General features: G+C 48.8%; 1 protein-coding gene across 6 annotated transcripts in view; it reads left to right on the forward strand.

Annotated features, from left to right (window-relative positions):
* Nucleotides 1-18,472, forward strand: part of LOC125302979 (zinc finger homeobox protein 3-like) — a 64,454-nt gene that overhangs the window by 27,223 nt on the left and 18,759 nt on the right. For 4 of the 6 annotated variants that reach the window (XM_048256395.1, XM_048256394.1, XM_048256393.1 and 1 more), the window contains exons 2-3: nucleotides 9,977-13,372; nucleotides 16,458-16,686. In XM_048256395.1, the coding sequence (XP_048112352.1) occupies nucleotides 10,013-13,372; nucleotides 16,458-16,686 (3,589 nt within the window). In that variant the 5' untranslated portion in view covers nucleotides 9,977-10,012. Of the gene's footprint in view, nucleotides 1-8,482; nucleotides 8,663-9,976; nucleotides 13,373-16,457; nucleotides 16,687-18,472 lie in introns of those variants that run through there. The other 2 variants (XM_048256397.1, XM_048256399.1) reach the window with 2 other exon arrangements.

The following is an 18,472-nucleotide window of genomic DNA, read 5'->3' on the forward strand; positions in this document are numbered from 1 at the left end:
GTTGTGTGATGTGTGTTGGTATGCAAAGAGATTGATACATTTATGCCAGAAGAATCTCCAGTTTGTGTCACACATTGTCTGCATGTTGTCCTAGCAGTCTTGAGTGTTAACACATTCTCGCCCGCTCAGTCAAGTGTAGCCCATACAGCTTAGAAATGGGGACCAATATGTCATTGTTTTGAATGGTGTTTGTGTGAGAGACGGAGAAGTGTGTGTACGTGTGGGAAAGAGAGAAGTGTGTGTGTGTGTGTGTGTGTGTGTGTGTGTGTGTGCGTGTGCGTGTTTAGGGCTAAAATGGCTGCCTGCGTATGTGACTGTTGTTGCAAGCGGGATATGCTTTGGCCTTTGTCAGTGATTTTCTGCTAGAGCTTAACACTAATAAAAGCCTTTTTAAGGACCATATGGTCATCAGAATGCTCCTGCATGAGATTTGTGGAAAAATAAAAAACACATTTTACTTAGAATGACAGAAATGCAGACGTAACTGTTCTATGCTATATATTATTTCAATAATAATGTTACTACTAATATTAAATATATATATATATATATATATAATATCTACATCTAATGTTTATGTGTGTATGGTCTTGAAAACAATTCTTTATTTCAGTATTTAAAAATGTGATAAATGTGAATTTATTTTTTTCTGTGATGGCAATTAAAATAGCAATTATTTTTATTTTTTTATATGCAGTGTGTGTGTGTGTGTGTATGCATGCGTTGTGGGATGCAAGAGTATTAATATTTAATGTATGTATTGTCCCTGTGTTCATTCGTCCAGGTTTGGTCATGTTGATATAAAATTCTAATATTAGTTATGTGTGTGTGTGTGTGTGTGTGTGTGAAAGAGAGGGAGAGTGAGGGAGTAGCACCTTGTGTTGAGAGGTATAAAATCTAAGTTGTGGTTCTTTGTGTGGAAAGGGTTGCTTCTTTGTTGCCTGTGTGTGTGTATATATATATTTGTGTGTGTGTGTATATATGTGTGTGTGTTTGTGATTGAGGGTGTGAGAATGTTGTGTATGTGTGTGTAAGGGTCCAATATTTTGCCTACAGATGCCTGGTCCACTTCACTGACACCCCTCCCTCTCTCTGCTTATCATCACAATGGTCAGTTCAGCAGACGTGCAACACACAGGCACACACACACTCACACACACACACACATACACTGATCAGTCATCCGAGAGCTCCTTGCACTGCACACACACACTAATCTCTTGAACAATGGCTGCAGCTCTGGCTTGTGACTTTGGTGCAAGCCATTTTCTTTCCCTCCTTGATCATCTTTTTTGTCTCCCCTGCACCCCCTGCTCATTCACAGGGCTTCAGTTCTGTTCTGGGGGAGATCAGTAGCAGCGCTGCTTGAATGGCGCCACCATTTTTCAAACTGACCAAAAGAGTCAATTGACTTTAAATGTTTAATGTTTAAATATTTTGAATGTAACATGAGACATTAGGCCAATCATACTCTTAAGAATAACAGCAACAATATAATACTAATAACAATAACAACAATATACATTTTATTATTATTATTATTATTATTAGTAGTAGTAGTAGTAGTAGTATTGATCTAATTTGGATAATACATTATTAATAATAGTATTTAATAACAATACTAATATGATTAATAATATTATTAATAATAATAATTTGCATTTAAAAAGCATCTGACTCTATGAAATTGTATGTCATGTATATGTGTTGGATATTGTATAATGTCAGTATATAACATGCTAAGGATGAGGAATGTTTACATAATTAAGGTTTATATAATTTAGGGTTACATAATATACAGATTTTTTAGAATATATAGAAGATGTTGTAGAAGATATGTATAAGCATGTTTGGTACTTCCTCATTTATTTGTAAACATGCATTGATGCTTCTGCAATGTGAAGGAATCTGTGCAAAATTGCGGAAAGCTGCCGTCTGTGCTGCACAGGGAAGTAGAGGTTAGTGTTTCAGAAGAGCCCAGCAGAAGGAAGTCGTTTTATGAAGCAACCTGCTGAAATTAAACAGAGCGCCGAGTTGGAATAAATTACTCCTGAGTTCTGTCAGAGAGAAAATATAACCCACTGTCAGAGAGACTCCTCAGCAAATATTTAACAGCCCAGCCTGGATGGAGTGGGGGGCGGAGGGGGCGGTGTGCGGAGGCAATGGAGGTGGCAGAGGAGGACTGGAGACAGAGAGGGAATTTTGTTATGTGTGTATAAATCTATATATCTGAGAGAGAGAGATTAGCAAACTAAATCAGGTAGAGCCAAACATGAGCGGACAAGCCAAGTCTCAGAGGCCATTTTAGGCGTCATTTCTGTGTGTGTGTGTGTGTGTGAGGGAGAGGGAGCGAGCGAGCGAGTCAGAGAGGGAGATTGTGCTTCAGCTCAGCCTCTCTGTAACAATAGCCCCGAGGGCCCCAGACCCAAGGGGGGTTGCCTCCACTCTTAACCCCTTCAGGGCTGGTCCAGGGCGGACAGAGCGAGAGCGTAGTCCCCCTGGCAGCTGGACCTCCAGAGAACTGCTGTATAAACAAATATTTAATTACAGCACACAGTGTGTTCAGCAGAAAAAGCGTCTGCAAGCCTGGTTATGCAGTTCCTTAAAGGCGTGTTACACACTACATGCTCGCAAAGTCTATTAATGTGGTTTTATACATACAGCGAAGATGAGATATATTTTGTGTGTGTGTGTGCGTGTTGGTGTGTTCGATCATAAATGCATATAGACTTTATTTCATTGTAGTTATATGAAATCACAGAATAGGGAAGTTCTCGGCTCGGTTCTCTCTCTCTCTCTCTCTCTCTCTCTCTCTCTCTCTCTCTCTCTCTCTCTCTCTCTCTCTCCCCTCTCTCCCTCTCTCTCTCTCTCTCTCTCTCTCTCTCTCTCTCTCTCTCTCTCTCTCTCTCTCTCTCTCTCACACTCACACACAAATACAGACTGGAGCAGGCATGCAAGCAGAGCAGACAGAGACATACAGCATGGCAGCCTTAATTTACATTTCCTACCGGCTGATGTGAGGATAGCCAGGCTGCCAGTGTTAAATGGACTTTGGGACACATCACCAATAGACTGGCGCTATTGATCCCTGGCTAAATTAAAAACTCAATCAGGTCAGCTAGATAAGATTGATCAGAAGCCCTCGGCATCACACACACACACACACACACATCCGCATGCACGCTCACATATCACTGGAGATCCAGAGCAATGACAGATCTGGGGATGCTAGGACAGAGAATCACCCAGGCAGGCGTGGCTGTGCTGGGGTAGGCACACTGCAGACCCCCCCTCTTCCAGCACCACTCCGGAAAGCTACAGACACCATCCAATTACATCTCTGAAGACAGAGCCTTCAATTTCTTTACATTATATAAAGATTAATTATCTTTCACTTTTAATTTTAATTTGATGTGAAATTAAACGTTTGAACCAAGCCTTCCTGTGTGCATGCATGCGCGCGCGCACACACACACACACACACACACACACAGACAGAGGCAAATATTCGAGGGGAGAAAATTGAAGCTTTGTATGATAAGTCTGCAACACTGGATTTATTAACATTCTCTCGCTCGCTACCCCCCCTTGTCTGCTTGTCTACCTCTCTCTCAATTTCTCTCTCTCTCTCTCTCTCTCCCCCTCTCTTATTCTCACTCACCCTCTCCCACGTTTAGTCTCCTAAGCTCAGTAAAGACTCGTTTAGTCTGTAACAGTGACCTGATAAACCCACCCCTCTCCTACCAGCTAAAATCAATAATCGGGATCACACACCAATCTCCTCTTTATCCATCCACTCTTACGTGTGTGTGTGTGTGAATGCTTTTGTGGTGTGTTCATAAGCCAAAATTAAACGACTAATACCACGTCCTTCCCCAATTTAAGTCATCAGCGTAGGTTTTGTATGAGCTGTGTGTGTGTGTGTTTTATATGTGTGAAAGTGATAAATGTTCTGAACTGTCGGCTGACATGACTTGTGGCCTGTAACATGCCTCAGCCGTGAAGCACTGCATTAAAAGGTAGTTTGAGGTTTGGAGAGAGGCCATATATTATTGAGTGTGTGAGCACCCTGCGGGTGTGTGCGTGTGTATGCATGTACTAGCTTGCAGACAGATGCAGCGTGTAGAAACTATGGTTTAAATTTAAACAGTGATGAATGCAGATTGAGCATGGGAAAAGTAGTCATAAAAAAAATCATCAATGATTCCCTTCCTCCATGTTTAAACATGTTACCACACTTACTTACTAACCTTTAGCATGCTCTTGCAACCAGTGTATCCAGTGTTTATAATTAAGGAGAACGTCATTGAATATCATAGACCTGAATTATGGACACGGCTGGTATGTTGCTGTTCCTCCTGCCTCCATCTGCGAGGCTGCTGGAAGGCGGCTGGTGTTTTGGAGGTCATTGTTGGGTCGGTAGGGCGGACCCCATAGCAGGGCAGGGCGGAGTGAGCAGGGCCCGGCCCGACAGCTGATCGCCGTGACATCACTCAGGAAGACATCTGTCGCCGCGGCCCCTCATGTCACGCCTCACCCCCGACCTCTGACCCCACGTCACTACTCGTTTCCCAGGGTGACGCAGGAAAGCGAGTGCCTCTGCACTGAGAGAGACAGAGGGAGACAACAGACTTTTTAGGACCTTTGTGGTTTTCCTCACATTAGTCCCCAGTAGTCTTATTGTACAGCCTTAAGAGATATAAAACAAACCTATCTGTTGTAATAGTTCACACCATAGTGCTTCAAAGATAGTTGCTTAACTTGCATATATACTGTGGTATGGAAGCATCTATGACTTATTTTATTCCCTTATTCTCAATGATATGTTTGTTCATTATGAACACTCTTTATAATGCTCCTGTAACACCACTGTAGGAGCTGTGACAAGGGCTTGGCATGTTTGCTACAAGCATAAATATATGTTCCTAATCCCATGGCTATAAGCCAGCTTGTCACACTAGTAGCTTCTTGTCCATTACGCTGCTTCTAGTGTGGTCTCTCTAGCTATCAGACTCCGTCTTTCCCTTCACCCCAGAGGTGTGATGCTCTCAAACGCAACCGCTGTGCTCCATTTCAGTAAAGTCCAGCCCAGCACATCAGTCACTGCTTGTGCTTGCTGACTGCCGGCCATCTTCCCTCTGTCACCTGAGCTCCATGCAGAAGATGAACACCAGATGCAGTCAAAAGCACTGCACATGCTCAGTAGAGGCCTTGAATCTGAACGCGCTCAGTGTATGGCCAGTGTCCTGACATCTAGTGTGGGACTGATTTCCGGACATGCTCATTACAGGTCTTCTATCTGTACAGCCTTGTTTGAGCACATGAGTAGTGTCTGCACATGCTCAGTATGGGTCCAGCATCTGGCCAGTGAGCATGGCGTCAGTGGGCCTGTGATGCGGACCCGGTAGATGCAGACGGGATCATCAGCCCAGGTGTGGCATTATGTAAATGTCTGCTCATGCCCAGCTACAGGCATGTGACAGTGTGATTGTGTGTGTGTGTGTGTCACATTTTGGCTGCTGTTTAGGCTACTCAGTTTCAGACCTGGGCCTGTGATCAACAGACATATAGTGAGTTTAGGAAAGTTTCTCTCTGGGTAGATGTCAAAGGCGGGGTTGAATGAAGAGATGAAAGCGCGAGTTCAGCGTGTCTTTTTGTGATCATCCAGCCCCTGAACGGACAGCTGAGACAAAGTGTCGGGACCCTCTCCCCATGATGTGTGCTGTGCTCCACAATGTTGGCTTTCTCTGCACTGAATGTGAACTAGTAATGGGGTGCTTTTCCCCCCTCCACTGCCAGATTACTCAACACTCAGTGGGAACTGGTAACAGAGCAGAAGTGCTGAAGGCTGCTTTCCAGCTGAAACCAACGAGCATGAGTCCACTCATCACCGTGAACTCCATCACCTTCTAAGGAAACGATTTTGAAAATGTATCTGTGTGATGGTCCATCGTCTTGGACAAGGAAGTGTGATGCTTTGGTGTTGTTCCTCACATACACACACACACACTTGCATACGCGCACACACACACACTTTTGTATGTTGTGTTTGGTTTCCTGCTGTGAGGAGAGGAATTGAGGAGTATGAGGAATCAAGGATTTGGCCCTCAGGTCAGACTGGCTGTTTCATGCAGTTATCATGCCAACAATTATGAACATGCTTATGACCACAACCTGAGAGAGAGAGAGAGAAGTGTCCATAATATGAAGTCAAGTCAGACAAATTGGTGTCCCGTGTGACTGTGCTGTTCAGTAGAATGCTGCAACTAATAGCCCAGCTCCTCCAGAGTAGCTTATGGTCACTGTGTGTTAAATTAGTCAATCGGTGTGTGGCACAGATGGATTATCAAAGAGTAGACCAATACACACACACACATGGCAGTCTGACTTTGTTGAGGTTACTGCATTGATTATTAGCTAGATTATGCTATAGATGTGACACCGCTTCTATAGATATATTGATCCCATTAGCCGGTATGTAATTGGGTTGACCAATTTGTCTTATGGATTAGTTTGTGCTATTGACTGTGGTTATAGCTCTGTTGGCCCTGTAGTTAATGCATGGCTGTGTGAGGCCAAATAAGCATAGGGACAGCCACAGGGGAGGAAGCTGATGGCAACTTGCTATGTAAACAGAGACCACTAATATGCTCACACACTCCTTTGGTGTGTGTGTGTGTGTGTGTGTTCGTTCAGATTGATGAACTGCACAAATCCAGCTCATCGTCGTTATGATGTGTATAGCTTGCACAGCTAGACGCATTGTCTTCACTTGGCCAGGTGTAATAGCCCTCAGCCTCCCTGTAGTGTTTAAAAATTGAAGTGATGAGCAGCGCCCTGGGCAGTGTTCATTTGTACGGGTGTCTCTCATACACTGCTCTCAATAAAGCAGAAATGTTAATCTGTTCATTACACCGGCCGCAGACAAGAACCCAAACGTGTGGTGTGTGTTAATGACACTGAGGATATCCTCATTCTAATGTTCAGTGGTGTGTGTGTCTGTCTGTCTGTCTGTCTGTCTGTCTGTCTGTCTGTCTGTTCATGTGCACACATGCCCATGTTTGTGTGTTCTTCGGTTTAATCACTATTTATTGTTGCATACACATTGCAGATACATTCACACAGATGAAGCCACACACACACACTCTCATGCTCCCCTGCTGTGTATGCCCGGCTCTGTGTTTGTGATCAGTGCCAGAATGCCTGAGGGGAAAGTATGGGTTTGTGGTTGTGATGTTACAAAATCTTTGTATCAGGAATAATTTATGCATCAACCTCTCTCTCTCTCTCTCTCTCTCTCTCTCTCTCTCGGCTTTCTTATTACATCAGTACCTCTCTTGTGCTGATAATATATGCACTCAAACAGATCTTGCCTTGTTTAAATTTTATCTCCTGGGACCCTGTGTGTGTGTTTGTCTGCTATAGTAGCATAGCTTGTTTAGAGAGAGAAATATGTGTGTTAACGGGCAACTCTCTAATCACGCTTATTCAAACACACAATCTCTGCAGTTGTCGACTTCCGTTGGCTATGTAGCCCACCCATACAAAAGACACACACTCAAACACATGCAAACATACATACTAACATACACACATGCACACACAAAAACACATAAGTGCACTCATATACATACACACACACACACACACACACACACACACACACACACAGATACACACACCTTCATATCTCCTGTCTTCAGCTCCCTCACACACCCTGGTTGCTAATTGGAAGGAAATGGGGTATTCCTGCTGTCTGCCCCCCCAGCCCTCCCCAGGAGATGAGTAATTAACACTTCACTAATGAGCTGGCTCTAATTACCCCCCACCCCTCTCCATTTCGGCCCATACACATCTTTCCATCTCTGTCTGTCTCTCTCCATCTTTCTATCTATCTATCTATCTATCTATCTATCTATCTATCTATCTATCTATCTATCTATCTATCTATCTAGCTATCTAGCTATCTAGCTATCTATCTAGCTATCTATATCTGTCTATCCTTATAAATATCTCTATCTAACGATCTCTGTCCATCTCTCTCTTTTCTCTGTTCATACACACATACATCAACATTAACTTCATCACACATCATACAGGAATCATGCTTCAAGATAGTCAACATGGAATCTCTCTCTCTTGCTCTCTCTTTCTTTCACTCACTCCTCACTCACTAACACACACACACACACAAACACACAAACACACACAGAACACGAGGAGAGCGCAGGGTACAGGAGGATCAAATGACAAACTGCCACGTTTCAGTAGATCCCTCTTTCCATATGCCCTCATCTGAGCAGGCTGAATGACATTTCCTGTTCCATTCAGTGCAATCAGCCCTCATTGTATTGGCCGAGGAGCCTGTCTTTACCTGTGCGTGCCTCAGTGAAAGCCCTCTGATGATGTAGACCACAGCTACGGGAGGATGATTCCTACTCATGGCACTCGTGATTGAGAGCCCCTATTTTGACTTGAGGATTTCCCCGTCACTGTCACCGTGTCCAGGCCGCAGAGGGGCTCAGTGATGTGCTGCTTGGGTCCTATGTTGAAAGACTTCAACAGAACAAAAAAAATGAGAGAGAGAACGAGGGAGAGAGGTGGAAAGAGGGAAGTGGAGAGCACTGTGTCATTGATTTCTCCAGGAAAACCAGTGTTCAGCGTAAGAGCTCTTGACCTGATCTGACTCCTAAATAATCTGCTCTTTTTTGTGACTCCGCTGTGTTATTTTAACCCTCACACACACACACACACACAGAGTAGTGTGGCTCCAGGGCTGCCTCAGTCTGCAAGCCTCTAATCCTAGCCTGAGGAGAACAATGTGTGTGTGAACTGTGTCTGTGTGTTTTAGAGTGAGAGTGTGTGTGTGTGTGTGTGTGTGTGTGTTCAATCATTGAACACGTCCCCTGTGCCACATCAGAGTGTTTCTCGGTATCAATAGCAGCATCCTGCCGCAGATTCCTGTAAGTTGCTTAGCATTGCTGCTATTGATTTTCCCATAAGGGAGCTAACTCCTCCAGTAGCCTCCGCTACACACACACCCCTGTCTGAGCCTCACAGTCTGGGCTGAGGGAGTGTGCCGTTTAAGAGGTGCAGAGTACATACTAACACACACACACACCAACGTAAATATGTACCACTAAGTCTTAAAACAGAAAATGCACACATACAGAACCATATCTACACACATACACATATTATCTATCTAAACAATTGCCAGTGCTAATACACCCCTATAGACCAGAGGACTCTTGCCAGGCACAGCATTTTCACAGCCAGACCCCTATTAAACCCCAGCCATCCTATTAATCTCCCCCCACACACACACACACACACACACACACACACTTCTGTCAGAGACCTCTTCTGTGCGGGGATCACAGGCTAGGTAACCTGCATGCATACATGCACACACACCCTCTCTCTCTCTAACTCACTCACACACACACATCCATCATTTTTGTCTTTATGTATGAAAGAGAATGAGCTGTGTGTATCTGTTTTTCAGGAGAATATTATATATAACACATGCACTCAGGTAGAACAAAGCAGATGTGTTCCCCTTTCTTTAGATCCTATTCTTCTATAGACATTTCCCCTTTGTCTGTCTTCTTTCTTTTCTTCCTCTTTTGTCTTATTCCTCAAGTCTCACTTTTCTTTCCATCAACACACTCGCTGTGGTGGTGATGTTATTGATTGCTGGGATATCAGATGTGCACTTTGTTTGTACTGAACAGAGCCATCACTCAAGCACTTACACCCCCCGTGCACTACACTGAATGCTAAGGATGTAGTAGCTCAAAGCGTGTGCGTGATGTTACATCATGTCTTATTATCAATAACAAATATTTGATATTTTTAACTAAAATATAGCTTTATTTTGTCCTGATGAGTATTTCATTTTAACATCATTTTACTGTGTTTGGATAAATATGTTTTTATTGTGTTATTCATGTTTTCTCTCTGTCCTCCTCAGGTCAGGGTGTGATGGTCCCGCGGTGTAGGCACGAGGATGGAGTTCTGTGACTCCACGGACCATGAGGGCTCCCAGACCCAGCCTCCCTGGAGGCTCCCCCACCCCGGCCTGCTCCTCCTGCCCAAGAACCAGCCCCTCTCACTGGGCACGCTCTCCCCGCTCATCCCCTCTCCCCTGCTGCACCTCCAGAGCCCCACCGCAGCAGCCGAGAAGGGCCTGAGGAGGCGACCCACCACAGGAGGGGAGGAGGAGGGCGAGGAAGAGGAGAACGGAGGAGGAGCAGAGGAGAGGAGGAGGGACGAGGGAGGAGTGAATGGAATGGACCAGGGGTTTGGGGGACAGGTGGGAGGAGCTTTAGGGGCAGGAAGTGATGTAGACGAGGAGGACTGTTACGACGAGAATGAGATGTTCGAGGAGGACGAGGAGGAGGAGGAGGGCGACGTGGAGGAGCTGGTGGGGGAGATTGTGTACCGGCCAGATGGTTCTGCATTTGTTGTGGAGAACCTGAACCAGCTAAGTCAGAGGGAGGCCGAGGGGGACAACCCCACCCCGCCTCCCACGCCCCAACCCCCCCTCACCATCAGCACCTGCCACATCGCCGCATCCCTGGCGCCCTGGTTCCACCCGCCCTCTCAGAACCAGAACCAAACCCAGATCCAAACTCTGGCGCAGCCTGGACCCACCCTGCACAGTTTCCGCGTGTTCCATTTGCATCACCAGGACGACGGCCAGCAGCCAACCAGCAATGGTCTACCCAAAGATGACTTCCTCACCGAGGCTGCGGACGCGTCCGGGGGGCGGGCCTCGGGGTTGCCTGGGCGACGGCCCATCCTGATGTGCTTCCTATGCCGGCTGTCGTTCGGCTGTGCGCGCTCGTTCACGCTGCACGCGGCCCGGGAGCACGGCGTGGCTCCGAGCGAGCGCGAGCGCCGCCTGCTTGCGCTCAAGAACGCCTCCGCCATCATCCAGCCTGTGGCCCCCGGCAACCGGCCCCTCCTTAGCTTCCTGGAACCAAAAATCGGGAGCGGGTCGGCCCCCCCCACTGCCGCCCCCTGCTCCCCTCACACCCAAACCCAAACTCCCACCCCAGCTCCCTGGCCTGCCAAAGACCCCCACACCCCTCTGGGGCAGCACCAAACCCTGCCTGAGTCGAGGAGGCGAGATGGGGAAGGGGACCAAGGGACAGGGGGAGAGAGAGGACTCTTTACAAGCGATGGAGTGATTGTGAGAGAGGAAGAGGAAGAGTACTTTGAGGAGGAGGAAGGGGATGAGGGGTTGCTCTCAGACTTGGACGATGATGAGCGCGACCTAGCCGAGGCCGGCAGTCGTGGCAACGGTAGCAGTGGCAGCGGTAGCAGCAAAGGCGGACTGAGGGAGGAGGCCCTCGCAAACCAAAGCGATATTTCCAAATCTCCTTTGCTGGCTACTCCTGCCCACACCCAAACCCCCACCCTCGCCCCTAGCCTCTCCACCCCAGCAGGAGTGGCTGAGGGAACCAGCTTTACGCCCAGCGCAGCCCCCCACACCAGCTTTAACTGCCTGTCCCGTGCCCAGCCGGTCTCCCCCGCGGACGACAGCGGCAAGACAGGGTCGCCCGCCTCGGCGCCCAGAGACGAATGTGCCAATGGAGAGAGTGCCAACGCAACACAACCAAACGACGGCTCGCCCGACAGAGCCACCGCTAGCAGCAGCAGCTTGCAGCACCCCAGCCACCCACACAACCCCCACCACCACCACCACCACAACCAGCAGCAGCATCCTGGCCTGACCTACACCCTGCCCAGGCAGGGAACTCCCTCGGCAGGCTCCCCTGAGGCCCTTCAGGACTTGGGCGCTGGAGGAGGATCCAGCAGTGGTGGTGGCAGCATGGTGGACTTCGGGAGCGGGAGCGGCAGCGGAGAAAACGGGGCCCAGAGCTCGCCCTACGCCATGGGCAGCTACCTGTCGGGCTCTCACTCGCGCAACTCCTGCAAGACGCTCAAGTGCCCCAAGTGCAACTGGCACTACAAGTACCAGCAGACGCTTGAGGCGCACATGAAGGAGAAGCATCCAGAGTCTGAGGGCGATGAGTGCCCCTACTGCAGCAGTGGGCAGAGCCACCCACGGCTGGCCCGCGGCGAGACCTACACCTGCGGCTACAAGCCTTTCCGCTGCCACGTCTGCCAGTACTCCACCACCACCAAGGGCAACCTCAGCATCCACATGCAGTCCGACAAGCACCTGCACAACATGCAGAACCTGCAGAACGGCGGAAACGGCTCGGGCACCGAGGCCGGCCACTCGCACGGCTCGGCTCGCGACGCCCAGGGCTACGGGAACGCGCCCACGGGAGGTGGCGCGGCGTCAGCTGCCCCGTGCCCTACGCAGCCCAGCGCGCTGCACCCCCCACCGCGTGCCCACTCACAGCCGCACGCGGGCCAGGTGGGGCCTCAGGTGGGCGGCACGTGCAGCTCGCCGTCGCCAGCCAAGCCCAAGGGCCCGGCCATGTGGCGCTGCGAGGTGTGCGACTACGAGACCAACGTGGCGCGCAACCTGCGCATCCACATGACCAGCGAGAAGCACACCCACAACATGCTGCTGCTGCAGCAGAACCTGGCCCAGATGCAGCAGCACCGCACGGGCATGCGGCTGGCGCTCGGCGGGGCACTGGGGGCAGGCGGGGGTCCAGCGTCGCTGCCCCCCACCCCCTCTGACACCGACATCTACCAGTTCTACCTGTCGCAGGCGCGCAGTCTCAACCTGACGCTTGGCACCAAGGCCGATCCCATGGCCACCGATGCCCAGTTCCTGCGCAGCATCTTCTCCGCGCAGGACGTCTCTGGACTGGCACTGACCCGTGGGGAGCCGGAGATGGAGGTGCCCGCCTCTGACCATCACCCGGGCACCCACGAGCCATCTCCGGGTGGAGTTGACCTCGCGGCCGGCCAGAGCATGTTCCAGTGCGGCGTGTGCGAGCAGTTCTCGTGCGACGGGCTGGACGGACTGGCACGGCACCTGGCCGCCCAGCGCTCGCTGCCCGAGTCCGAGTGGCGCACCACGGTGGGCGAGAGCCACCACTGCCGGCTGTGCCAGTACGCCACGCCGCTGCGCGCCAACTTCCAGCTGCACTGCCAGACAGACAAGCACCTGCTGAGGTACCAGCTGGCCGCACACCTGCGGGAGGGCCGTGCCCGACGTCGCCGTGGCAGCCGCGGCCATGACAACGGTGGGGAGGAGCGAGAGGACGAGAGGGAGAAGGAGAGGGAGGTGGAGTGGTGGCTGAACAGTGTGAGCGTAAACGTGGGCAACCCTGTGCGACTCCGCTGCAACGCCTGTGCCTACGATGCCCCGAGTCTGGAGAAGCTCAAACTGCACACCATGAACTCACAGCACGAGAGCAGCCTCAGGCTCCACAAGGTAACACACACACACACACACACACACATACTCAAACACTCAATTTCACACTTCTCGTACAAACGCATATATACACATAGGCAGAGACACACAGTATCAGATCAGCCTTAGTCTCCACTTGATGAGAGGACACAACTCATCAAAACTGAACACAAATATACACATAAATAAGCTAGCATACTTAATATGAATGGTAATCATCTTGTAAAAATCTAAATATCTTTTGTGAAAATGCAAATGTAGCCCTTTCGTTTCAGTAAGTGTCAAATCAGTGTATCAGACAGTCCCTCACTCGTGCATTGCCCCTCTGAGATGCTGTGGGGAGACGGTGTCAGGGATTTAAAGGTTCCTCTGATATTTAAAATAATCCGCTGATACTTGAGCAGAAGTGGACAGATCTTCCATATCACAGGCCTTGTTGAACAAGGGCTTCCAGGTGTTAAAGAGTTCAGACTCCCTGAAGCTCAGCAGAGGCTTTGGCCCTTTCATTTCACTACACACACACACACACACACACACACACACACACACACACACACACACACACACACACACACACACACACACACACACACACTTCCACACACACACTTGCACACGCTCTCCTTTACTGCGTCTGATGGCCCCAACCATCCCAATGTCCTTAGCTCTCCTCCAGCCCTCTCTGTCTGTGATCAGAGTGACTGATTAACAGATGTGCTTCTGAAAGGCCCCAGCTCCAAGAGCACCTCTGGGTGAGGCCCAGGCAGAGGTCACGGGGCCACCGTCCCGGCACTGATTACCCCGGAGAGGTGGAGGTGTGTGTGGGGGAGTCGGCCACTCCGGCCCCCGGTCTGTGAGGCCTAGGTGGTGGTGGGCAGTAATTGAGATTGATTGGATGTTATTTTTTCTCTGCTGCTAATGCACTCCATTAGTCCAGCACATCCGTAATCAGTTTAGACTGCAGAGGTAAATGGAGTGGGGTTTCACTGGGTACACACACACACACAGACTTACAGACGCAGACGCACAGACACACAGAGACACAGACATACACACAGAGAACACACATTTATTCATACACAACACACAAAACTGTTTAGAACGTACACGTGCACATCTGGCTGGTGAACCATAGAAGGTCAGTTTCAAATGTATAGCAATCAGGCATTGAACTAAAGTTATACATCTGAAGAGAAAGACTGGCTGAATTATGTAGACGGATAGCTGAGAAAGTCACATGGATATCCTTAAAAAAGCCCCATACTGCAGTGGGGAAAACATGGTCTAACCTCTCTATTTTCACCAGTCTTGAACCAGAGAAAGTACCACCACTCCACCTATGGTGTATAATAAAGCCTTTCTGGTTCTGAGAATAGATGTAAGTGGTTCACCTGAGCTAGTTCTTAAGAGAGGGAGATTGTTTGGTTCCAAATGTCAACTTGCTCCCCTCACAGAGCACATGCCGCTTGCCTTCTCCTCCACTGCCATGACAACTCGCTGGCCAATCGGGGAGAAGGTTATTGGCGGCTATTTTTGGGCCACTCTTGAATGTGGCTTGACCAGGTTGGGATCGCATTTCGCTGACCTTATGAAGCTGAAACCCAACCTGGTGCTGCTGGATTAGACCCAGCTTTGGTGGTCCGATCGTGTCACAACAGCTCTGTGTTCGCCCTCCTGCTAAAAGGGAGGCATTGATGGCTTATTGATTGGCTTTGATCAGTACACACTTCAGAGGCACTGGTCTGTGGCAGAGGCAGATGGTGACCACAGAGGCAGGTGAGCTCACCGCTCGGGAGGTCTGCCCCTACAGATGGGTTAGCGTGAGCCTAACGCTGGATTGTTTTGCCCATAACAGATTTGTTTAGTAAGGTGTTGATAGTACAGTGCACTGGTTAGCATTGCTGCTTTCCAAGCAGTTGCGCTGGGTTTGATGCCCATTGGTTCAACTCAAGTCCTTCTTAGACTTTGCATCTTGAGTTGTTTTTGGGAGTAAAAATCCAGTGTGTGGATATTTGTCCTTTTGTGGGAACAGCTTTACCTGTGTCCAACAACTGGCCCTAGCTGGAGTTAGAAGAGCCCAGTGTCCTGCCTTTTTTATTTAGCAGTAGGCCTTATCCAGCAACACACATACACACACACACACACACACCCACACACCAGCCTCCCTCACCTACCAACACACACACACACACACAGGCCAATGGCATGTTCGTCACTAAGTCAAGGTGAGAGGACTTCAATTGAAGAATACATTCTCCCTCCCTCCCTCACACTCACACTCACACTCACACTCTCACACTCACACACTCACACTCACACTCACACACACACACACACACACACACACACACACACACACACATAAACACTCAGAGAGAGAGAGAAAGCCATCAAGCTTTGTCTGCATTAGAATTTACAGTAAACCAGTGCACACTAAAAGAAAAGAGTGCAGATGAGTGATAGATAGAGAGAGAATAAGAGGAGCAGAATGGAGTCAGAGAGAGAAAGAGAGGGGCAGAGGGAGAGAGAAGGGAGTCAGATAGAAAGAGAGAGGAAGGGGGAGAGGGAGAGAGAGAAGGGAGTCGGAGAGAGAGAGAGAGAGAGAGGGAGGGAGGGGAGAGAGAGATGGGAGGCAGAGCTGTCTTCATTGATCTACCCTCCTCTCAGCTGTAATGTGTCTGTTGTTTACATTCCATTGCCTTGGTTATGGGAAGGGAGTTCAATAGTTATTGCATTATTTAGTGTTAAAGAGACCTAGACTTCAGCAAGGGTCAAACAGGACAAGCCTGCTCCTCTCTTCCCTCGTCTTCTGCTCTGGATAGCTCTCCTATCCTTTCACCACCTCTCCTCTTTTGTCCTCTTTTCTTCTCCTCCCTTCTCCTCCTTTCCGCACTCCTGTCTCCTTTCTTCTCCTTTCCTTCTCTGGTCTATTCTGTCTCTCTCTCTCTCTCTCTCTCTCTCTCTCTCTCTCTCTCTGTAGAGATAGAGAGAGAGAAGTATTAGGATTCACACAGATTAGTGTCATCTGTACACTCCTGAAATATAACCCTCTTTCTGTATCTCTCTCTCTCTCTCTCTCTCTCTCGCGCTCTCTCTCTCTCAGTATTTTCAGCAGTTAACCGGTGCTGTGGATGAGGGGTGTGTCTTCTACTGTCTGCTATGTGACTACTCCACTTCATCCAGCCTCTCTCTGGTGCAGCACTCCCATTCGCTCAGCCATCAACGTGGGGAGGGGCTGTGGCGCTTCCAGCGAATCCAGAGAGGTCTGCCAGAGGAAGAGGAGGAGCTTAGTGCCATCTTCACAGTTAGGAAGCCCCCAGTACCAGACGAAGGTAAGATACAGAATGTCCACTTACAGTAACACACACACACACACACACACTGGGCACTAACGGGCACTAACGGGCACTAACAGACATGCACTAAATGTTTTATTTCGTTTACCTCAGTTATTTTCTTTTTCATTTTCTGTTTGACTGGGCATTTCTTGTGAGATGAGCCATTGGGATCCTCATTTTTAAACGTTGATTGATTTACCACTTTGTTTGTTTTCGTTTGTTGTTTTTTTTTTGCCAACTTAACACCACACTCCACATTAATTACCGTCTTTGGCTGGCATGTGACTGCGCCCATGTGGGCCGGGGTGTAATTTAGGGTCCTCAGCGTGCTCTGAGCCAAGCCTTTTATTAGCGTCTGTTAATGACAGGTCAGGGAGCCTGCTTAAGACAACAAAGAGGGAGTGTGTGAACATGCCGAATTAAACCGATAAACAAGATGGAGCGGAGCGGGAGAGAACGAGGGGCTGGCGGAGGGGAGAGGCAGCGAGTGGGAGCCAGGGGGCGGCCCCAATATGGAGCGGAAGAAAAGAAGTGTGCGGCCGGGACAATTAGCTCTCACATTCAGGGCCACTAATGACCAGCCCACCAGAGAGACAAGCTGGCATCCTGTCAAAGAAGCGCCATTGTGTGAACACACAGAGAGAGAGGGAGAGAAATGTGACCGATCCTGAAGGAAAAAAATAGTGTGAGTGAAAGACCAAGAATGTGAGGGGAGGGGGAGGGAGGGAGGGAGAGGAGAGAGAGAGAGAGAGAGAGAGGGACCAGGAAGGGTGGGAGAGAAAGAGGGAGAACATGGATGGGAGAGAGAGAATGAGGGACTCTGAAGGGAGAGAATGGGAGAGGAGGGCCGGCGGAGCAGGATTTGTCACGCAGGCAGGCTGAGCAGGAGCTATCTGTGGAATGTTATTTTTCCTGCTTGTTAAAATGCAGAGCACCTGCAAACATGAACCCTGTCGAGAGGGGGGGGTATATGGGGAGGGAGAAAGAATGAGATGTATTGAGGAAAGGAGAGAAAATATGAAATGAAAGAAAGGGGGAGGGAGGACGAGGAGAGGAGGGAGAGGCTGTGGTTGTAAATGCAGCCCCCTGTTGGGCCTTGGGCTTGCTGGCCTTGATTTCCAGACGCAGGGATCTGGGGGTCCGATAGTGCGACCTGTGTACTACTCCCTCTCCGCTACACACAGTGCCGGTTCACTAGAGAGAACTGTGTCTAGCTCCCTCTCCACCTACAGCCCAGAGGACAAGCAGCTTCGCACTCAGATACACACAGAGACAGCAATAAAAGTAAAGAAATTAAAACAAAGGAATGGAATGACAAATTGTGTGGGGGGGGGAAAAACATAGGTACGTATACATTTTTAATTTAGAGACAGATATACATGTTTCGTTCAAATGTAAAAAATGTGTATTTCAGAAGTGACACACCCTTCTGAATGCAGACATTACTGATAGCACATGATGTGTTGGCCATTATGTGTTGCACAGCACAGATGACAAATAATCAGTTACTTACACCAATCATGAGTCTAGGCCTAAACCAGAGGCTCACTGTCAGACACTACTTTAGCTTACATCGTCATCAAGCTCTTCTTATGTGCAAAATAATTCTGTCAAGTTAAATAAATGCACTTCTGATTCTGTGTCTGCTGGACCACCGAAGTCCTGTAAGTAGATCTGAGGACTTAAAAAATCAGATTGCAACATATAACCACGGGATAATCTATCATAATCTTTTAAACCAGCATGAAGCCGAAAGACTTGTGGATTTTGTCTCAAGTAG

Source organism: Alosa alosa, chromosome 11 (genome assembly GCF_017589495.1).
Source record: "Alosa alosa isolate M-15738 ecotype Scorff River chromosome 11, AALO_Geno_1.1, whole genome shotgun sequence".
NCBI classification, from domain to species: domain Eukaryota; kingdom Metazoa; phylum Chordata; class Actinopteri; order Clupeiformes; family Clupeidae; genus Alosa; species Alosa alosa.